This window comes from Peromyscus leucopus, chromosome 4, assembly GCF_004664715.2.
Source record: "Peromyscus leucopus breed LL Stock chromosome 4, UCI_PerLeu_2.1, whole genome shotgun sequence".
Taxonomy (NCBI): Eukaryota; Metazoa; Chordata; class Mammalia; order Rodentia; family Cricetidae; genus Peromyscus; species Peromyscus leucopus.
Window position 1 is genome coordinate 2053553 of NC_051066.1, and position 23825 is coordinate 2077377.

Consider the following 23825-nt stretch of genomic DNA (forward strand, 5'->3'; position numbering starts at 1 on the left):
ATCCTTCTTTCTCTCTCGCTACAACACTGCTGTCCAGTCTACCCTGCATCACACAGCAGACAGAGGCCCAAGGCCGGCCCTCTAAAATATCTGATGTAATTAAACATATTAAAGTTCTGAGCTTTTTATTTGTTCAAATAGCTCATATTCAGATTCCTTTAAAGATCATGAGACAGAATCAGACATCTGAATCTAACCCGAATGCTTTTCTATAATACAAGAAAAAATTAGTAGCCAAGGCCCCAAGAGCCGACAGCTAAAGGGAACCTAGCTTGTTAAAGGAGGAGGCATGTTTGCTGTTGGCCTTGCACTAGCCAGCAGCACGTAGGGCACGCTACGGACAAAAGAGTCACTAGAAACAAGGCACACGTTTCCTCACTAAAATCTAGTTCTACAATGGATGCACTCATGAACAAAACACTGTGGTCTTACCTAGCATTAGGGAGTACCACAGCTTTGGGGACTGTGTTCAGAGAGCAAGTGTCCATGCTGAGACAGGTCAGTCCTTTATTTACAGCAAAACACAAGCACTTTTAAGAGTCTGGATCTACTGGGCTCTTATCTTCAGGTCATCCCCTACTGACAGCATTGGCAATTCACCTCTACACACTAGGCATCTCTAAACAGACCTTAGAGGTCACCATGAGGATTCATCTCACTATGTGAAGCATTTTGTTTTCTCAGAGTCTGTGAGTACATTAGAAAAAAAAAAAAAAAAAGATTGAGGTCACTATCCTATAACCCTTCAGATTTCTCCACACGTTCACTACACAAATGGTCTGGATAGAGAAGGAAGCACAAACTGGTGTTGCTTTTAGCTCACGAGAAAATCCTGCATTCCAAAGGGGTTTCTGTCTCCCCAGTTAAGACCTCAGTAGTCCAGCCATCGCTGGTTTCTGCAGTAGTATCTTCTCTTACAGGCAGCCTCAAGTCCTGCACATTCATGTCATGTCTGAAATACCACATTCTCAGGATGCAAAGGTTCACAGGCTCCACTTTGCCTTAGGCAGGATTCTGTTATAAAAGAGCAGAGGCTTCATCTAAGAGACTAGCTGAGCCACCTCACAAATGACTCTTCATCTAAACTAGTTTTGCATCTCACACTTGTTTAGACCCTATTCTGTCCTTCCCTTGACAACAAACAACATCTACACAATTTAAGGCTGGCCAGGAACTGGGGATCCTCCTGCCTCCAGCCTTCCAAGTCCCGAGATTCTAGGCAGATGTCCAACCCTTACATATTTCTTGAATAAAAAATTAAAAGGCCTAGAAGCTCTTTTTCTCACTTTCTTTACTCTTAAAAATTATGCATGGCACATGAGTATGAAAGTGTCACAGAGCTCCTAGGAAACTCACGAGGGGGATGTTGTATAGCAGTGGGAACAGTTTTCTCTCTGTCTACTGACTCATAAACAAACTGACAGGATTGGTGGACTGGCTGGTGAGCCTTGATAACACACTAAGCTTAACATTAAGAGCCATGGGCTCTAACTTCTCAAGAGACGAAACCCTTCAGTTCTGAGTTAGCTCATCTGAAGACAAAAAAAGAGAAGGAAGACATCAAGTGCCCAAGAAACCAAAAGGATGGGCACAGGAGAAATAGAGAGAAAATTAAGGCTCACAGGCCCCAGAGAACATGGAGTTTTTTAAGCAACACACCCATCTTGTGGCCATTTCAGATACTGCCTTAGCAAACTTAATCCTCAGTGCACTTTTTCAGAAAGGACAGGGGGAATAAGGAGAGCACGGGAGTACAGGGTCAGAGGCTGGAGCTTCCCTGACCGCCACACTACCTGGGAAGCCACATGACTTCCACTGGCCTCAGATCCTCCCTCCCTAACACTTCTAAGAAATGACTATCCATATACCAGAAATCACAGAATTATTACAGTTTTGAAACACATTAACACACAAGTATTTGTTTCTAGTCACTTGAGACAAAATGTTCACAGTTCTCACACTAATCAGTAGGTACAACCCAGTAAACCACAATTTAAAAACATAAAAAAAAAAAAACCCAACAGAATAGGATACCAGTGAATGGCAGAGCCAAACTTTTAAAATTATACACCAAAAAGTTTAAAAGTTTGCAAGCTAGTTCCCACACCTCACCAGTTACCTAGCACAAAGCCCTTCCATGTCTATAGGAGACTTCAACCCTACAGCTCAGTGTGTCTGTTTCCTATGCCACCTCAGGCCTCCTCCCACAGGTACAGCATAGGACACAGGGCTCATGATGCATTTCCTAGTGATTACATCCATATCCTGCAGTTCCACTGTGCCAATAACTTTACCACCCCCTCTGTTTTCCTCAATACATCTTGGTGTTCAGTACACCAGCAAGACTGAATTATTCCTGTGCATGCTTTACTTCATCTTTTAGCAGAAAAGGTTTATGTCTTGTAGCCTGGTGAAGCTGTAGGCTTCCCTTGCAGAATGAATTTCAAGAAAAATTAGCCTTACCTAGAGTAAGAACAAATGGGGCAATCATCCAAAATATGCCCCAAACAGGCAAACTTCTCCAGGACTGGGAGGAATTTCATACCCTAAACAACATATACATGGTATACCAATATTATGAAGGCAGATTGTTAGTCTGAACTCACTAAAAAGGATGGTCAAGGAAAAGGACATTAGCCACCTTTTATCTGAACTATGGAAGAAAGTATCTATTTACTAACATGTTTTCAACTAATGACACTTAGAGCTGGAACCTCTTTTTAAGACTTGTCCAAATGTTTATAAAAGAGTAAGTGGAAACTCAACAGCATGTTCTACCAGCTAGATAGCCAGCTTGCAAGCCAGCCAGCCAAGCAGTATTCGTCTGTCAGACACTACACTTAGTGTGCAGAACTCAGCAGTGAGCAAGAACTAGTCTCTCCTCTGCTGTCAACTCTATTTCAATGAGGTCAGATGAAAATTGTGGGTATAAGGGGTGGGGAAAGCTGTTAGATACTGTGATTAGAGAAGACATCTCTGGTATCTGAGGGGAAGACTGGATGAGGCAGTGGTGGAGCCATGCACACAGCTAGCACAAGAGTTATAAGCAGAAGAATTAGCTGCTGTGAAGAGCAGAGGGGTGAACATACTCAGAATATGTCTGAGAACACAAGGAAGAACACAGGGAAGTCTAAGCAACAAGTAAGTGAAAGAAGCAGGAGATCGAATCCAAGAGCCGTCAAGACCTTGGACACGACTGCAGCAGACCTGGGGCCTCAGCAGGACTCCTGAGTCCTGGGGCAAGGTAAGGTGACTGTAAGAATTTTAAAGGGAAAAATGGGATGGGAAAAGAGAGACAGAGGACCACTGTAGAAAGGAAGTGGTGTGAGGCAGTAAGTCAGGACACACTTTAATGACAGGCTGTGGAGTGTGAAGATAGGAAGCAAGAGTGGCAGCAATGTTCCCGTCCCCGGTCCCCAGGATCATCAAGAAAGGACAGGGTAAGTAGAAAGAATGTGGGCAGAAGAGAGGCCTTCTCACATGCTGAACCATGAGGAACATAACTGACTCTGTGTCAGAGCTTGCTTGGCTCAGTGCCCTGTACAAACCCATCCCCATGCGACCATACAGTGCCTGTTATCTGTCTGAAGAAACAGAGATGAGTGAATCCCAGCAGCAGTCCTCACTTCTTGAACCTTTACTAATTCCTAGCACTATATCAATCAATGTACATACTATCACGGTTAACCCACACATAAAAGTACTTAGCCCAGCGCATGTGGCATATTGTAAACAATCTCAGATAGCCTTACTTTTCTCATGTTAATAGGATTTTTTTTTTTTTTTTTAATGACCAGGAGGCCATTCTGAGCCTTACCTGACTCCTCAAGGTACAAAGTCACACCCACATGATTATGGGTAAGTACTAAGATCCTGATCAGCTGCTGCTCCACAGTGCTTTGGATATGGATGTGTGGGTTCACACACACTAACTGAGCTACTTTCTTACAGCACCTACATTCACGTTTCTCTCATTCATGTATTTGGACACTTTCTAGATCATACTTTATTTCACTTCCCTATGCATTAACTAAGGGTCATCTTTGTTAAATTGGTCTGACACATGACCCAGGCTAATGTTATTTTACAGACCAGAAAGTAGAGCCTTGAAGGAGGAAAACAGCTCTGTATTCAGATCTGAGTCCAGCGCCTGCTCTACAGCAGTGGTGATATCAAACTCTGCACTGTACCTCATGTGAACCTAAATGCAATTTTTATTTCGTCTGTCTCTATCCTGAAATTCTGAATTCAAGCCTCCTCAACCACAGCATTTGCTCTTTAAAAATACAAATTTATCAAAACATGAGTACATTGCAATTGTTTATATTTTAACCATAAAAACCCATAAAACTTGTAAAGCCATGTTAAGTTATATTATGAGGCTTCTCCACATATTTTTACTTCTTTTTAGAGAATTTCTAATCACAACAACAAATGTCAAAGGGTGAAGTTAGCACAGTGAAAACTGTGAAAACAAAATTCTGTCCCCAACCAGCTCAGTGTTGGCAGGGCTTCTGTCTCATTGGTCTGTAAACTGGACAGTAACATTCTTCCGACAGCCCAGGCCAGCAGGGCCAATGAGCTTCAACTCAAAGATGTGAGATACAGTCATCCCCCAGGATCCACAGGAGCTGGGTCCAAAATCAGAGCACGCTCAGTCCTTTATATCAAGTAGTGAAGTACTTGCATGTATTCTACCATACAGAGAGAAATGACCTCCAGATTACCAATAACACCTGAACACAATATAAATGCTGCATATTAATTGGTGTACTATTTAGGGAATAATGACAATGAAAAAATAATCTGTGTTTTTGAATCCATGTATTTTCCCCCAAATACCTTCAATCCACAATTGGTTGAGCCTATGGACAGGAAACCCACAGATACAGAAAGCCAAGTGTATATAAAGGTGTTTTGAAAACAGAAAGGTACAAGCTATACAACACAAAAGCACAAGTCCTTATTATGGGGTGTGAGTCCTTAATTTGAAAATGGAAAATCCTGCATGCTATCAAAATTGATACTGTTTTGTTTTTGTTTCACTTGGTTTTGTGAGTTAGTCTTGCTGTGCAGATCAGGTTTTCTGAGAGCTCATGTATGTAACCCAGGCAGGCCTCAAACTAAAGATCCTCCTGCCTCAGCCTCCCGAGGGCTGAGACTACAGGTGTATATCACTAAGCTCAATAAATCTGAAAAATTTTTATTACTGACATCACATTATATCTGACTACATGTGACATCACAGTCAAAACACAAGCACACTTAAACAATTATCTTCAGGCTGTATCACCAACTATATACGAAATACACATGAATTTGCGAAGCACACTTGAGTTCTAACCCCTGGACAGTTCAGTAAAAATAAAGATAGCAACAAGGCCACTCCTATCAGAACAAAACACAATAGAAAGCCCCTAATTGGTTCCTAAACACTCATGTGCAAACGTTTAAGATAAAGGACATTCAATGTGAACTGTCAAATATAAATTACAAGCATTAACAATTTAATCAGAAAATCTGAGACATTAATTGAAAAACAAAGAATGAATTAATACAAATATTTTACCTTTGTGTTGCAGGCTAGCTCCATGAGCCTCTTTGCGTTTTCTTCTGAGCGGTACCTTTTAGGGAGCTGAACCCTGAAGAACTTCAAGGCACCCTCGAAGTCGGTCAATAGCAAGTCATCCTTGGAAGTCTTGAAGAAAGAAAAGACACCCACAGAGCACAACGGCCACTTAGCATGAGATGCAAACCACAGACACGATGGAATAGGGCAGGACGCCAAAAGACATACCTTTAGTAATCCAAGGGCGACATTGAAAATGACACTTATTCCCTGAAAGACAAGAGACAAGACAGCAGTAGTGTCTGTGTCTGCTCTGCTCGGTTGCTGCAGGGCCACCAGGAAAGGCACTTAAAGGAAAGCCACTCCAGCCCTATTCCGACACTCAGAGAATGAACGGTTTTCCCAAACAACCCATGATTCCAGACCAAATGTTAGAGCCGTAACACAGTGACTCTCAATATGGCAACCCCACATACACACAGGAGCAAAAAAGGGGAAAGAATGCATATCAATACTTCATATATAGTTAAACTGTGCAAACAGGGGATCCAAGTTTCTTCAATTGCTTTTATCATATTTTCTGAAGGTCTGCCATAAGCACATTCTTTTAAAAGTAGTTGTTTCTTTCTTTCTTAACACATATACACCTTTCAAATCTCAACCCATGTCATGGCTAAGGACATTTTTCACACTGCCTTGTTTCTTTTCAGTGACAATGTTCTACTTTCAGTAAATCCCCACCCAGCCTCAAGTCATCAAGTCATTAGCTGGTATGGTCACGTAACTCAGCCTACCCAATGGAGAGGCTGGGCGGGACCTCCAGCAAGGCTGTCATTAAACAGAAGACTGCAGTTAGGAGTGGTGGCCACAACTGCTCTCTGGACCCAGGAGACAGTAAACACGCACACGTCCCTCAGAAGGAGGGACAGGCAGTTCTAAAGGGGAGACTCTGAGAAGGCAGGGCACTGCTGACCTCTGTCTTCCTCCATTTCTTGCTACAAGAAAGAAACCTCTATTTCATTCACTCAGTGTCACAGGGCCAACCGAACACTAACTCGTCTGTCTAATGTGTCTCTTCTTAGCAGAGAACCTCTGTGACAAGGGTGAGCAGGACACTGGCCTCAGGAAAAGCCACCTCAGCCCGGATTTGGCAATACCAAAACAAAACAGAGGACAAGAGATTTGACAGAGCTTATAGTGGAAGTACACACACACACTCTAAGTACATACCTCACATAAGAGTAGGTCGATGATATGAAAGACCATGTAGAGAGGGAATTTTGCAGTGAAAAGTGTAAGAAACCACTGGGAGGCATACATGTGTGCTTCGAGGCTGATATCCAGGAAGTGGTTGTACAGGTCAGGAATGTATTCCTGAAAAGTAAGCTAATTAGTCCTGGGCACATATGCAGCTATCCTATATTTCTTAGGAGGCTAATAAACCTTCCAGCAGTAGCCCAAAAAGTCATATACTTGTGTTTTTCTAAATCTCTCTGAAGTGCTTGGAACACTTAACAGTTATTTTCCATACTACAAACTAGTTGAAAGAAAGAGGAATTCCCTAGAACAGTGACAAGTATTTGGGAAACCATTTATTTCTAAGTTGTGACATGCTTTGGGAAAGTCTGTTTCCCTTTGTAGCCTTGGGGAACATTTCCTCCCTGCATTTGCTATAGAAAAGGGCCTGACTACACAATTTGTTCTTAGGTTGTTTCTACAACTGAAAACTCAGCTTAAACATATCGGATTCCCAGTGCTGTTGGATCTCTGTATCCTTATCACATAGTGAGAAACAGAACAAATAAAAGTCATTGTTCCTCAATCCATCTGCCATTAAGTTTGCACCTATTTGTCCAACCCAGTCTGAGTTCCCTTACCTGCATGAGGCGCTCCAACTGGTAGAACTTGCAATGTAGATCTTCAAAATTTTGCTTGAAAAGTTCCCTGAGGCCATAGTCAAACATGATCTTGACCAGAACACTGAATGCCTGTTCTTCGGGCATCTGTAACAGATGGGTAGTGGAGGAGTGGGATATAAAACAATTACTCCAGTATCTCTAGCTTGTCCCTTCACTGTCAGGATATGGACTCAAATTTTATTTAATATCATTAATTTACTCAGGCAAAGAATGTTAAATGAGGTCTACTCTGTGCTACCACTGCCTTCCCCATAGCAAGAGTGTAATGAACTATCAACTGGGAGAAGGAGTGGTGAGCACCTAAGACAGGGAAGTTTGTGAATCAAGAACAGGTTCTGCTCAGCGGACAGAATTAGAGGTGGCTACAAACAGGCTGGTACACACTATGTGTCAGCTTTCTGAAATAATGAGGCCTTTGTTCAAACATTTGTCTTCCCTTTGCCACAATGTCATTCTAGCAAATTATTTTTCCTTTCCTATCATAGTAAAAAATAGTTTGTGGGGCTGGAGAGATGGCTCAATGGTTAGGAACACTGACTACTCTTGCAGAAGATCTCAGTTGCTTCTTACCACCCACATGGCGGTTCACAAACATCTATAACTCTAGTTCCTGGGAATCCACTGTCTTCTTCTAGGCTCTGTGAGCACCTACATGTATATCATGCATATAAGCTCATGCAGGCACACAAATACACATAAATTAAAAATAAGTCTTAAAACGTAGCTTGTATTAAAAACAAAAGAATAGCTTATTCTAGAAGAGCTTTTCACATTCTCCAGTCTATGCTATTACTCAACATGTAAGAGCAGTGGTGCTGAATTACCACAGACCCTCCTCCGTGTCTGTCTACAGATGACCACTTAGGACTAAGAGCATCTTCTTTGGCTTTAAGGAACATTCCTCCAAGAATATGGAGAGACAGTCTAAGTTTCAAAACAGAAGGCTAACACTGGCAATGTTAAAGCTTCATGTAACAGTAGCAAACCTCAGAAAAGTCAAGATAGTGGGTAAGCTACCACGGAACATCATGTTGGAGGTCGGCAGAGCATGGGACCCAGTGAGAAAATGGCACAGCAAAAGCAATACAGGACAAAGCATAGCAGATCTTATAGGGAAGGACTAGCTGTTTGGGGCAAATGCTAGATTTTCTGAGATTTTTGTTGTAAAAGGAACATGTTAGGGAGAAGAGGTTTGATTTGTGTGGTATTTCTGATGTGGGGTTGCCCATTTCTCTTGCAAGAAAACACACACTTAACACTCAGGAAGCAGCAGGAGTTCTAAATAGGACTGCGATTGAGGAAAACATTTTCAAGGGGTGGTGATTATTAAATGGGAATAAATGTTCTTTGTGTGAAACTACAATAAACAAATAAATAGATGAACCATTTAGGTGTGTAAGAGTGAGACATAAAGTCTGTCTAAAATAATAAATCAAAGTTAAAGAAAAAAACAGCTGATCTGTTTATTAATGTCCTAGCATTAGTATATACTCCAAATTCCCCACAATGTTCTAATTCATCCAGAACTAACCTTGCTCTTCTCTGTAACTCTGCTGTACCTGCTATAGACATCACCAAGCTGAGCTCCCAGTAAAGAACACAGAGTCTTTTCTTTTGACCTGTAAGGCCATCTTTACAAAATGGCTTAAAATCTTCCTAAGACATCCTGCCCTCTCAAGGCAAACATGTAAGCTTTACTCTGGCTTGCATGGTTTCCTGTGGCCCGTGTTCTCCTCTCTAACACGGTCTTTGTCTTCCCTCTCTCCCACTGCAGTCCCACTATGCCTCTTTTAATTCCATGCATTTGAAGTTCTTCAGCTTTTACATACTATATGATTCCCATGGACAGCAGTAGTCTACTCTATTTCATGCTTTTAAAATACTTCTGTTGCAACACAACAAGGAAAAAGGTGAACTGACACTGAAAAGCACACAAGAGAGTGGCAGCCTTTCTTGTTTTCAGAGTCCACTGCGCTGTACTGGTTATCTGCCAAGAGGAGCCTTTAATCTAAACAAGGATCTCTGTTACAGTCCTACACTGTTCATTGCATTTTATCCGTATGGAGCCATTAAAATCTCTGCAAGCATGCTTGTCTGTTTACAGATGGTGGAATCACTAGGTTTATCCTGTGCTCACTCTTAGCTTCAAATTTCCAGCAGCAGTCAGAACTGCTGATACCACCTGGGGAGTATTCTTGCCACATATTTTTAAGTTAAATAATAAGAAAATGATTAGGCAAATTAAGAATGTGACATATTTTATGAGGCAATGTACTTAAATTTTTTTTAAAAAGTCAATGGCTTGAAACAAAGACAATAGGGTGGTTCTGTAAGGACAAAAGACAAACAAATACAGCATCTGATTCGTTGCTGGATCACAGAGTAATGGCCATAAAGGATTCGCATATGGGCAGGGGATATAGCTCATAGGTAAGAAACTCACCTAGCATGCTTGTGTTCCTGGGTTCAATCCCTAGTACAGCAGAATAACCAATAGCTAATGTAGCACACATGTGCTGGGATGGAGCTCTGAGTGTGGACTGTGTGCCAGGCAGGACGTGAGTATGGGATGTGATATTACAGTTATGATGTAGAATACCCTGGTCCTTACAAGACACAAGCGCAAATGTTTGCTACTTTCTTTTTAAAAGATAGTAAGTTGTGTTTGTGGACATGGAAAATGAAGATAAAGAACAAATCAGTAACTGGAAGTCAAATTAAGACTACTAAATATGGCTATTCAGCTTAACGTAGTTCTGACATTTCTATGGATTTAAAAAAAAGCTGGAGAGTAAAGGTCTTTATTAAATGAAGGCATGAATAAAATGGTACTAAAGGAAGCCTTGCTCTCTTCCTAGCATATGAACTTCCAAACAGTCTCAATGACAGTGGCTATTGTACAGACACCAAAATGTCCCTACAGGTCAGCCAATACTCAAGTTTGTCTTATCTTCTGAAAAATAGAAAGGAAATCTAACCTGCCATTACTTAGCCACACGTAAGCCCGGAGAGGCTGGTGCAGCCGTGACAGAGACCCGAGTACTCACGTGGAGGAGCAGCACAGCCGCAAGGAAGGACTGGCCCTGGCAGTAACCGATCTCTTCATCATACACGGAGTACGCCTGCAAGGACAAGACCCACGGTTAGAGGATGACTCGTCATACACGGAGTACGCCTGCAAGGACAAGACCCACGGTTAGAGGATGACTCGTCATACACGGAGTACGCCTGCAAGGACAAGACCCACGGTTAGAGGATGACTCATCATACACGGAGTACGCCTGCAAGGACAAGACCCACGGTTAGAGGATGACTCATCATACACGGAGTACGCCTGCAAGGACAAGACCCACGGTTAGAGGATGACTCGTCATACACGGAGTACGCCTGCAAGGACAAGACCCACGGTTAGAGGATGACTCATCATACACGGAGTACGCCTGCAAGGACAAAGACCCACGGTTAGAGGATGACTCGTCATACACGGAGTACGCCTGCAAGGACAAGACCCACGGTTAGAGGATGACTCATCATACACGGAGTACGCCTGCAAGGACAAGACCCACGGTTAGAGGATGACTCGTCATACACGGAGTACGCCTGCAAGGACAAGACCCATGGTTAGAGGATGACTCGTCATACACGGAGTACGCCTGCAAGGACAAAGACCCACGGTTAGAGGATGACTCGTCATACACGGAGTACGCCTGCAAGGACAAGACCCACGGTTAGAGGATGACTCATCATACACGGAGTACGCCTGCAAGGACAAAGACCCACGGTTAGAGGATGACTCATTCACCGGGCGGTGCACGCCTTTAATCCCAGCACTCGGGAGGCAGAAGCAGGTAGATCTCTGATTTGAGGCCAGCCTGGACTACAGAGCGAGTTCCAAGACAGCTGGGGTTACACAGAGGAACCCTGTCTTGAAAAAACTAAGAAGGAATGACTCATTCATGGGCCATGCCTGCTCTTTGGGACCTTGAAGACAGAAAGTAAGAGGATGCTATCCAAGCTTCACTGGGCCATTTTGAAGGCCAAAGAATGATGCTAATCTATCTCTCTAGTCCCAGTGTCATCCTTACAGTAAAGGGGCTGTCACCACGCTACCTCCAGTGGCCAAGGAGAAAATTCATCAAAAATGAGTTGAGCATTAAATCAGATTCTAACAGCTCCTGTTCTAAAAGTTCATGTGACCATCTTGGGATGCTCTTCTCTGCCTGAAAAATGTATTCTTCCTCTAAACCCAAAAAATGTCCCAATTCAACCAGAATGAATCACCCTCTTCTCTGTAACTCTGTGGTACTTGCTAAACATACATGGCTATTATAGCATTTACTAGGCCACATTTTAAGTGTCCATCTTCTCTAGGACTCCTGAGAGATGAGATGATGTGTTATTCAACGAGATACTGATTAGTTAATATTATTCAACCTGTATAAAAGGCTTTTTGATAAGAGTAATGGCTCTAAAATCTTTTGTGGCTTTCTCTGGATTCTTATTTTTAATTTCCTTGGCAGTAGATGATTACTCTCATTGCCTATGAACATTATCTTGACTAGAACACTGATATCTACAATTCCCCATGGTCCCTTCTTGGCTGCTCTTGAGCTGTTTTTTGTGATTAGCATTAGTAGTTCTCATGTAAACTATGGTAGAAAGGGGGAAAGCCAATAAAGCAGTGGTTCTCAACCTGTGGGTCATGACCCCTTGGGGTTGCATATTGCTTATTTACATTATGATTCATAAGAGTAGCAATGAAAATAATTTTATGGTTGGGGATCACCCTAACATGAACTGTATTAAAGGGTCGAAGCATTAGGAAGGTTGAGGACCACTGCTATAAAGTAATGATGCTATTGCCTGTATGACAAATTTATTTCTGTTGAATGCTGTTGGCTGCTAAGAGACACTGGATTATAAAAGCTGCTAGATTAAACTAACCTGTATATTTTAAAAATGTCTTGATATTTTAAAAATATACTTCAAAAATTAGGTCAAAAGGTATGTTGCTTTGGGGGAGAGGTTATGCTCTTATTTCCACAGGAAATGAGAAGCTGTGAATTCATTCCAGATTAAAGAACATCAGGTTTGATTGGGAAAGACCTCCCTGAAATCCTGGCTACAGACATAAAAAATAAACCTAGAAGAACTACAAGAAATGTGCATTTTACCTGCTCAAACATAAAACAAAAAAAATCTTTAACTGACTTGTGCACGCGACACATTCCATACCTGTAATGGATACTACCTTTAAAATTTTATGTATTTTCAGAACAAGGCGACCAGACACCAACGAAAACGGATGACCCAGGTAATCCAGTATTTGAAAATGCCTCTGTTACAGTCTCCTCAAAATTCAGCACCCAAACTAGCTTCAAGGCTGCTGGCTGAGATGGTTCAACCTCATGGACCACTCCAGCCAAGACTTCATTATTATCCTAATTTTCTCAAGGTTTCCCCAAAGATACCAGCACCCCCAGACAACAGGAAGCAGTCTAGGGAACAGTGCCCACATTCCAAAAATTTTGGTGGATGTTTGTTATCATTTAAGGAGGTTAGTTACAAGTTGTTATTGGAAATGGTCAGAAAAAAAAATGCTAAACAAAGGAGATTAGATTCAGGCATCTTGTTCTAAACAGAAAAAGGGGGGTATGGAAATGATAGGATAAAAAGGTAGATTAAATCTACTTTAATCCAAAAAGCAACAACCAGTCTTGAATATTTTACATTGGTATGAATTTTTGTATAATGATACAAATTTGAGGTTATTTTTGTTATAGTGTATATATGTTTCTATTCATTTAAGATTTTTGTATGTTGATATGAATTTAAGATTAATTTTCTTATACCTATGCAGCTTATACCTATTGTACCTATGCAGCTCCTTGAACAATATAATGTAAATTTCTAGTCCTCAAAAGTTGTCACTACAAACTATTTAGGATAATAAATGCAGGTTAGTAGTCACCTATTATCATCAAACTTGTAGTCATTTTAGGTATGTTTTCAAGGTCAAACAGAGATATATTTACATAGATGACACCTACAGACTATGACATTTAATATATTTACTAACATAAGACTTTTCATGACAGTGAGACATGTCTGCTCCTGACAGCACCCATTTACTTCAAAGAAGATGATGAGCATTGAAGAACCTTTGTATAGAGTTTGCTTTCTTTATGGCAAAAGCTAGACATGTGGGCAAAGAAACAGTCCTTTCCTCAACTGCTTACAGTATACTGTCCAAACTGGACAAGCAGGACGGAAAAAAAAAAAAAACCCAAAACAACAACAACAAAAACCGACTGCCAAACTTGCCAAGACAAGTAGGACATTCCTTCAAAATTCCTGCTTCTCAGAAATGCTTGTCAGATATACTAAGCCTGTAGGCCAGGGTTGGATGCCCCAGTGTTACAGGAGAACCTAGGGTGATTGTCCAGGCAGCCAGATGTCCCTATGGTTAGATAACATTTCATCCTTCTAGGGTCTTTGATGTCTGTGTGTGTGTGTGTGTGTGTGTGTGTGTGTGTGCTTTATCATTAGCTTTTAGAGACATCATAGCTTTATAATCCTATCTTCATAAACTCAGGTAGAAGTCACTGTAGTTTTAGTAGGCTTTCCGGCTCCTCACAGCTTGTCTGATGAGAGGGCTACAAGAAGAACGTATCCTTTTTTCAAAGACAAGATACAAAATGAGAGCTTTAGAAAGAACCTGTTTATAACACCAGGAGGCACTTCTCTTTCCACACCTTAAGTTAATAAAAATTAATGTTAGAGCCAATAATTGCTAGGAGTGTGTTGAAAACTATCATTGCAGATAGGCAACTTCTCTGGGAAGCATTTAGTATCATCATGACTCAGTTACAGAGTCAGAGGCCTGTGTTTGTCAGTTTTGCTAGATCTTGTGCACATTATTTATATACACTACTAATATGATGTTGACTTACTGTCCTCACTCACCCTTCTTAGGCAAAGAGCTCAGCACAGCTTAAATAACTTTATATACATGCATGGAGTCTCCATAGGTAGAGAACAGAGGGGAACTGTAGGGAAAAGGGGCTGGCTAAAGAAACCCACCCTGACTCCGGAGCCCAGAAAGATGACTCAGATAAGGCCAGTGAAAGAAACACAGTTTGGCTCAAATCAGAGCCATCTCTGCCCCTGGCCAACTGACTTGTGAAACCAACCAATCACAGAGCAGGACAGTAGAACCCTGGCCCTGGAATCCAGGACCAGGGAAAGAAATACAGGGTGGGTTTGGGACCTGAGCCAGAGAAATGAACACTTTATTCCCAAACCCAGAACCAAGGAAACATGCCCTGACTCTGGAACTAGTGCCAAAGAAACATTGCTGGTCCCTAGAATCAGAGTCAAAATTAGTGTCAAAAAGCTAAGTAAGGCCAGTGAAAGAAACACAGTTTGGCTCAAATCAGAGCCATCTCTGCCCCTGGCCAACTGACTTGTGAAACCAACCAATCACAGAGCAGGACAGTAGAATCCTGGGCCCCAAGTCAACCCCTGGTTGACTCCACCCCCAGGACATCCTATATAAACCACCCTTCCTGGTCAGTTAAAAAAGACAGCTGTTCTCTCCACCCTGGTAGAGGCAGCTACTCTCCTGGACTCCTCCTTCCCAAATAAACCGCTTTCTCAAAAGAGTTTTGGGTGTGAAGATCTTCATTCACTGACATAGAGAAGATCCTTGCTGAGTCAGGGACAGAGCAAGAGAGAGCTGAAAAAGTAACACCTTTCTTTGCCAGAGGAGACTGCTACATTTCTGCAGGGGTTTCCCCTTTTGCAGAGTGAAGCAAAAGAAGCAACATCTTAGACCGAGAAGCAGAGCTCTGCTGCTGGGACGCCCCCTTAAGTGGGGGCTGAGCAAAGTTCAGCTGTAGCGGCTCTCCAGGAGAGGAGCAGGATTGCTATATCCTGCAGGAGACCATCCCCCATCACACCAGGTATAGCCTGACTCTCCTGAACAGTCAGGATACCTTTCCTTGCAGAGCTCTTGACAGCTCCAGGCCTGACATTCCTAAACAGTCAGGATACCCTTTCCTGATGAAGCAGTTCCAGGTCTGACTCTCCTGAGCTGTCAGAAAAACTTCCCTTCCAGGGTTGAGCTCTTTGCAGCTCCAGCATCAGAGCTGTCCTAAGCAGCTTGAGGTGTCTGGGATACCTCGCCCTCTAGGGTTGGGCTGTCTCTTTGCAGCTCCAGCCGTCAGAGCTGTCCTAAGCAGCTCAAGGTGTTGCCTGACTCCCCCAGTAGTCAGGATATCTTTCCCCAGAGTTGCAAAACTCACATTTTGGTGCCAAAACCTGGGACCAAACCCACAGAGTTGCAACAAATTTACTTATAGGAACATAATATTCAGGCTGATAAGGGACCAAATGAACGCACACACGTATTGAAAGTACACAAGGTACTTGACAGTGGGAGTATAAGATTCAAGGGTCTAAAATGAAGAAAAGGAGGGCAAGTCATTTCATTAGTTCATTGACACTTAAGGAACATCTGTAATATGCTCAGTAGCAGTGCTACTTCAGTGAGGGAATTCCCACAAATCAACCAAGCCCTGTAAAGCCAGAAGTTATCTGGTGAAGCAGGAGCAAGTTATGAACCAGGATATATTACAAATCATCACCTACCCTTATCCAGAAGCAGAAAATGAACTCAGGGGTTTTTATTTTATTCCACTGTGTTATGACTGTAGTGCTCAAGATTTCTGTGGAAGCTGCACAAATGAGCTAATTTTGGTGTAAACAAGAAACAAATTTAGGAGTAGACATGAAAGCAGACTAGACCCCAGAGGCTGGGCGACTAATTCAAGGAAGTTTTTATAAAACTGCCAACAACATAAGAGGGCAAACACAGAGAGAAATGCAACTTTAAGGGTCATCAACTGCATCAAACAACCTGGGACACGGTGACACGGTGGGAAAGGAAGACTGACATCAATCAGAAGAGATGCAGCAGCTAAAAGGAGGGTCTTGAGGGACCCTGACACAGCCAGCTTTGTGATGGCATTCAAGGAAGTCTGGATATAGAGCTGCCACTGGAGGGCTGAGATGGACAATAGTCTAACTTTGAATCAAGATTTCTGAATTTTATTTTTGTAGGTAGCCAATAGACATAACAGAGGAATAGCACATGTCAGCCCATCAGAAGAAAAACACTCTGATGGGTATACCTCATTTAAGCAGGGCTTGCGAGACTCCAGAATATCTTTTCCTTTTGTTGTACCTTTACATGCTTTTCTCTGGTATTTGATATAATGTATATGATTGTGGGAAAATTCCTGACTGCCTGTAAAGTATGTGTTTATCTCATGGAATCATCTCGATCTTCCGGGCATTTGTATCTGTGGACTGTCAGGAGGATGCTAGGTAACTTTTGACACAGTCGGGACCTATTGAATTCCACTAAGAAACTGCTTATGATCACTGCTCATATTAAGATAAACTGGGAGCCAGAATGCCTCAAATTCCTTTAATTTTATGGATGAGCACTGCAAGCTGATATAAACCTTCAAAAGAGCTTTAGATTAGACCAGATGCCTTGCTTATGGTTTACATTCCCTCTCTTGTTCACAAGGACACACAGCTGTCCTGTCTGACTAGGTTGTAAATACAAAGACAGCCTAATTATTGCTAGCTGGCAAATGATTAATTCCTTGCACTCATTCCTGACCCCAATTTGTAAAAATAAATTCTGACTAGTCAAGGCTACAGAAGATAATTTGAATATGTAGCTCCTGTAAGGGCTGCAGGTGTTCTTAGATAATGGGAGAAATGGAATGTACTTTTTATGACTTTTGTATTGCCTGAGAGATGCTGTTAGAGTACTGAAACTGTGCAGGGAAAGGGAACAGGAGAGCAATGAAGTAGTACAACGTGAGAGAATACAGAAAAGAAACCATCAAGAGAGTGTAAATGCTTTCTTTCCCTAAAACCCCTCAGATAGAAAATTCCTACCCTCGCTGACACCATGGATTCCAAGACAGCTCAGGGCTGGTTCCCTTACAGGCAGCAATATATTTTGAAGTACTAATGGACAGATGAAGCAACATGGAAGGAAGCTGATGTGAAGGGAATACACAGAAATTCACCACAATAATCAATTTCTGTGTTTGAAAGCTTTCACAATAAACATGTTTTTAAGTGAACTCGAAAAACCAACTTTGTTCCATGATTCTGACAGAGACCAACTGGCACCAAGGATTTAACACGTTAACACAGATTTGGCACATCTGTCTAGTAATTGAGAACTTCTGCTCTGAGAGTGAGGGGGACTTCAAAGGGCCACGTAGAGCTGGAGAATTCCATCTGAGTACCACGGGAAGGTCTCTGTGGGTGGACAGTCAGAGAGAGAAAAGACAAAGTTACTGGTGAGGCTCAAAGGTAGGAGGATAGCCAGGAAGGGAGAGTCAAAGGCAGAGAGCTGCAAGGAGGCTGAGACATGGAAACTGGATACAGAAGTGAGGCAGAGGCGTTGGACACTGGCATAATTTCTGGGAATTCTGCAACATGGCGGGGAACTGTATGGAAGATAGAACTGAGATACAAGATACAAGTGGCTAGGGACTGACCTACTCTGGTGATGGGATGGCCAAACACTCTAATAGTTGTGCCAGAAACCCCATCCAAGTACTGAGGAATCTGGATGCAGACATCCATGGCTAGGTCCTGGGTGGAGCGCTGGGAGTCTAATTAGCGAGAAAGAGGAGGGTTTATATGAGCGAGAATTGTTGAAACCAAGGTTGGATAAAGCACAGGGACAAATAGCCAAATGAATGGAAACACATGAACTATGAACCAAAGGCTGAGGGGCCCCCAACTGGATCAGGCCCTCTGAATAGGTGAGACAGTTGATTGGCTTGATCTGTTTGGGAGCCATCTAGGCAGTGGGACCAGGTCCTGGGCTAGCTGCATGAGACAGCTGTTTGAAACCTGGGACTTATGCAGGGACGCTTGGCTCAATCTGGGAGGAGGGGAATGGACCTGCCTGGACTGAGTCTATCAGGTCGATCTCAGCCCTCGGGGGTGGCCTTGATCTGGAGGAGGTGGGAAAGGGGGGTGGGCTGGGGGGAATGGGAGGGGGCAGGAAGGGGGAGAACAAGGAAATCTGTGGCTGTTATGTAGAACTGAATAGTGTTGTAAAATTAAAAAAAAAAAAAAAAAAAAGACACAAGTGGCTAAAAGACCTAAGAAGATTACAATAGAATCACAGCTTTGAGCATTATAGAGAAATTAAAGAACAACTTCTTTAAAGTCTAACTGTCCTCAATAGTTAAAATCACCTAGTATGTCACTGGAAAGCCTTTAATTTCTAGCCCCTCCTAAAGCCAGCTGATAAGATTGGAAAGAAAAAACTAAGTGAAAGTTCCTTAAGAACATGTCTTATGTCTTGTCTGAACACACGACAAAAAACTAATTATGAGAAGGAAAAGGTCAAAGACGGGCTCTGAAATCAGGACAAGACTGAAAAGGTCTGGTCCCAACCTTTTAGCACTGTGGTTCTGATGTGCAATAGAACAAATCTGTTTTTAAAATGATTACAACCAGCCAGGCATGGTGGCGCACATCTTTAATCCCAGCACCTGGAGGCAGAGGCAGGTGGATCTCTGTGAGTTCCAAGGCCAGCCTGGTCTACAGAGCAAGTTCCAGGACAGCCAGTGCTACATAGAGAAACCCTGCTTTGAAAAAACAAAACAAAACAAAAAGATTACAACTGAATAGGCTGTTCTTTTTCTGGTGTTCAGGTACAGATCTTAGAATGAATATTCACCATCACTTATTTATTAAGCAGCAGTGCTACATATCCACCTGGGCACTGGCACATCCTACTGTTGAGTCATATCCACAGAGCCAACTTCAGCACCTAGAATGTGTATAAGCATTCCATGGCTCCCAGGAGCCTTACAAACCAAATTTGAAACTGTTTTTCCTCTGTCTGTTGAACACTGAGAACTTGGTCTTGGTAAGTGTCACATTTAGCTATACTGGCTGCAGTTATTCTTTTTCTCTTTCTGGTTTTCAAACAGTCTTTATCAGATTTGTCCTTGGACAATTTCAAGCATGTATATAATACATGCTAACGACTTTCTTTCCAACCCCTTACCTTCCTCCTGTACCTGTCAATACTCTCCTCCTGACAAATCCTTTTCCCATATTTGTCTCTCTTTGGTTTTGTGACCCACTGGCTCGAACTAGGATTCTGTATGGCCATGGGTTTGCAACTCTCCACTGGAGCCTGGTGGGCTCACCAGCAGGGCTCACTGTGGGCACACAACTGAAGAGGACTCACGCTCGCCCAGAATCTTTCAGTATCCATCAGTTCAGTAGGAGAAAGTAGGGTTCCACAGGTCCTTGCCCTCGCCCAGAATCTTTCAGTATCCATCAGTTCAGTAGGAGAAAGTAGGGTTCCAAAGGTCCTTGCCCTATCCATGACTGGCTGCCGACACGGACAGTCCTGTGCAGGCCAGTAGTTATGAGGTCATAATGAGATGGCTAGACTGTACCAAGAATATGCTATTTTCTGTCCTTACCTTCTTTCTAGCCTCGCATGTCCTGCTTCTAACTGGCTGAGAGTGACTTCTAGCATAACAGCATGACCTACATGAATACAGGTGCTTGCAGAACCAGAGGCATTGGACCCCATGTAGCTGGAGTTTATGAAGTGATGACCTACTAGGTGTAGGTTCTGGGAACTGAACTCCGGTCCTCTGGAAGAGCAGTGTGGGCTGTTAAAGAGAGTCATTTCTCTGGACTCATTATTTCCTGATTTTTAATGACTCTAAAATTGTGTTATCTACGGCTTTCAGATACTCATTTTTGTTGTCTTAATCTTTCTTTTCCAATTCTGAAAATCAAATACAAATAATACTTTGTAGACAGCATGGTGGAATGCATCTATAAATCTATGATTTGGGAACTGGAGGCAAGAGGAACAGGAATTTAAGGCCAGCCTCTGGTATAGTGAGACTGAATATAGCTTAGACAACACAAGGTCCTGTTTCAAAAAACAGAAAAAACTAAAAATAAAAGCCCCAAACAAGCCCAAATTACATTTTGTAGTTTGTCTTTTACATAATTTCAAAGAACCAGAACTGTTATTCAAAACCAATACTTTTATATTTTAATATGAAATACCTTGCATATTTTATATAAGGAATCTTGTCCATCTCCTCCTGTGTCCTTGAAGTAGTCATGAGCTGGAAACGTGCGGTTAATATCCCGTGTGATAGCACTGTCTTGGGGAGACTCCTGTGGAAACAGAGGAAGAGAGGCCCAGGGCCATTAAGAAGATAGTTATCTATTTGGAATTGTACAAAAGGGTCCCATTATTTACGTACTTTAAGTGCTTAAGGTCAAACACATATTCACGCCTGCACTTACTGCCTCTTCAGGGACTAATCCTCTGTAAGTGTAATGTGTAATGAGGGTGGGCCAGACAGAAGGAAAGTGCCATTTCATTCCTCACACGCATGCTGTCTTCCCTGCGCACAGCAGGAGGTGAGGCTGGTGAACTTTCGTGTACAAAGGAAAACGAGCTGCTAAAAACTGGTTTCCCTCAGAAAAACATTCAAGTTTACTTCAAAGGAGGAGTGAAAGTGCTTCTGATAGAAAACCTGAGTAGATAAAGTAATGCTTAATCTATCCTCTGGCATGAAGCTCATGCCCATTCCTAAGTGGGAAAGGTCCAAGGCTTTGTATGTACATTCCTTTCATGTGTGGTGGAGCTGGGTACAGACTATTCTGAGCTGCCATGTGGGTGCTGGGAATGGAACCCAGGTCTTCTAGAAGAGCAGTCAGTGCTCTTAACCTCTGAGCCATCTCTTCAGCCATGGTCCAAGGCCCCTAACCAGAGTTTCCTAGGGGCAAATGACACAAGAATGCAGAGTGAGACTGCCAAACAGCACTGGGTTCAAACACCTAACGAGAAACCCCTCTTTTCCTCTGCCAGAAGAGAAGAGTGGTCTTTGAATCAACAAAAAGGTAAATAGGTGTCACTAATGCCAGCAGTCACCCATGAGGCATACCAATGCCCTGCTGGCTCTAACATCCCCAGCAGTTTTCATGTATCCACTGCCCTTCCCACTGACCATGGGACCAGACAATGAAAAATCACAGGATGAATTTCTGAAGCCTGCAAAAAACGGTAACAAACTGGAGTCCTATGGGAACCACTGCCTTAAACTATTTGATCTTACAAAATATGCTGAGAAACTTGGAATGAATCCATTTGATTTGTCATAGGCCAAACCACATGTTCCTCCCCTGAATTCTAATAATGATGAGTTTAATAAATTCTTGTCAGAATAATAATATTAAAAATCTCACAAAATTCTAAAAACAAATCCTTGTCCTTGACAATGTGACCAGAGAGAAGATTTGGGTACTGATTTTAAATACACCTACTTGCTGCTGCCAAGTAAGTTTATACATGCTCAGTGCCCCAAACACTGTCAGAGTCTGCTATAACTTGATCTTCCTTTTGAATATGTATCTTTCACATAGTAATGAATGTTAACAGTATTTGCTGCAAGTTACAAAAGTCAATTCTCAAGAAATCTGTATGTTTCTGTATATTCAAATGTAGTAACAGTTTAAATGAAATATTGTAAATAGTTATATTTGTCTCATATTTTAAGCAACAAAATAAGACAATATAAGTAGCTCAGAAACTTCACACACACACACTGACACATTAGACTGGCTAAAATGAAAGCACCAAGCATTGGTGAGGTAATCCAACAACTGGACCTCTTACAAATAATGACAAGCCTACACATCATACAATTACTTTGGTAAATCACACAGCACACCCCACTCTACAAGTTTAATACCATTTGCTAAGAAAAGGAGAGCTACTTGGATAAATGAGTGACTCTAAGATTGAGGTGAAAAACACAGGAGACAAACCTGGAATATTTTTATTGCCAGAAAATTTAAAAAAGAAACAGACAAAAAAAAATCCCATAAACACTTCTTAATTTTTATTGCTACCACAAACCAAGCCAACCAACTGATACCAGTAACACTACCAACAACAGAATGTCTGTACTGATGGAAGTATGTCAGAGGGATATTGACAGCCAATGAAAAACATTCCTAGTGACTTAAGCCAAATAATTTAAGCAACTAACAAATATGGTAATATTGAGTTATAGCCTTGAGTATGAGAAAAATATCTGTATATACAAAAATATCTGTATATACAAAAATAAATGATGGATTAAATAAATAAATAAATAGAATAAAGAGATAAATCACCCAGGTAGAATTTCAAATAACTTATGTACATACTATGTCATCAAGGAAGTGAGAGTGGAATACTCCACTACAGTGATGGAATGGGAGGTGGGGGTAGACAAGCAAGATCAGTACTAAGAGTGGTAAATCATTCTGCTAGTAGGCACTCTTCATGGTATAAGAATGGCTTTTACTTTATATCTTCCCGCTTCAAATTCATAGCTTTACAAGAAAAATACCAGACAACTTCTTGAAGGACATTATACAAAATGCTTGACCAGTATCCCTTAAAACCACCACATAGTTCTTGTTCCTTTCATTAAGGATGTCACTAATAACCAAGATCTAGAGGCCAGGTGTGATTCATTTCTAGTGATTTCTTATCCCTTGGCTCCCACCATGCTTGATGTGGGGGTGGGATCTGAGCTCCTTACATTTTAAAGCTCCTTAAAAACCGTATGTGGATTAAAATTTCGGGAAATTATAACACATGGTATTTCCTTGTCCTCAGGTCAAAATTGTGTATTAGTTCAAATCATAGTAGTCCCACACTCTAATCTTTCTGGATGTCTATTTTTATAGCTTACTATGAGAATTGGATGACTAAGTAACTTCTCAGGATTAATAAGGCACTGGGAACTGGAGGAAGTCCTTTGAAAACATACTCTTTGTAAACTCAAGTTGGAAAATAGAAAGCTAAGAATGGCAGGAAGAAAAAGAAAATGCCCAAACAAAAGAAATGCCATGGAAGGCTGCCATGTGAAATAAGGAGCAGAGAGGATTATATTTCCTAAGTGGTTTGTTGCCCAAATAAAAAGTTCTCAGGAATAACTCCAAACGTTATAAAAGCTGTAAAAGTGTATGTAACACTTAATGAAACAGAAAAGCACCCCACTCGAATACATTATTTATTCATTAGACAGGGTCTCACTATATAGTTCAGGCTGGCCTCAGCCTTCTGGGTGTGCCAGCATGCCTTGCCCCATGTCCTGTCTTTAAAATGTATTTTCATGAGTAAAGCATATTTTACTGGTTGTGTATCCTTGTTGTGTGTGTGTACTTGTATATATAAGATGTGG

At 41.8% G+C, this 23825-nt stretch overlaps 1 protein-coding gene across 2 annotated transcripts in view; it reads right to left on the reverse strand.

Moving 5' to 3' along the window:
- Positions 1-23825, reverse strand: part of Rabgap1 (RAB GTPase activating protein 1) — a 99557-nt gene that overhangs the window by 16356 nt on the left and 59376 nt on the right. For both annotated transcript variants that reach the window (XM_028887929.2, XM_037204475.1), the window contains 6 exons: positions 20644-20757; positions 10536-10610; positions 7447-7572; positions 6800-6943; positions 5798-5839; positions 5570-5698 (listed from right to left, as the gene is read on the reverse strand). In XM_028887929.2, coding sequence (XP_028743762.1) covers positions 5570-5698; positions 5798-5839; positions 6800-6943; positions 7447-7572; positions 10536-10610; positions 20644-20757 — 630 coding nt within the window. The remainder of the gene's footprint in view (positions 1-5569; positions 5699-5797; positions 5840-6799; positions 6944-7446; positions 7573-10535; positions 10611-20643; positions 20758-23825) is intronic.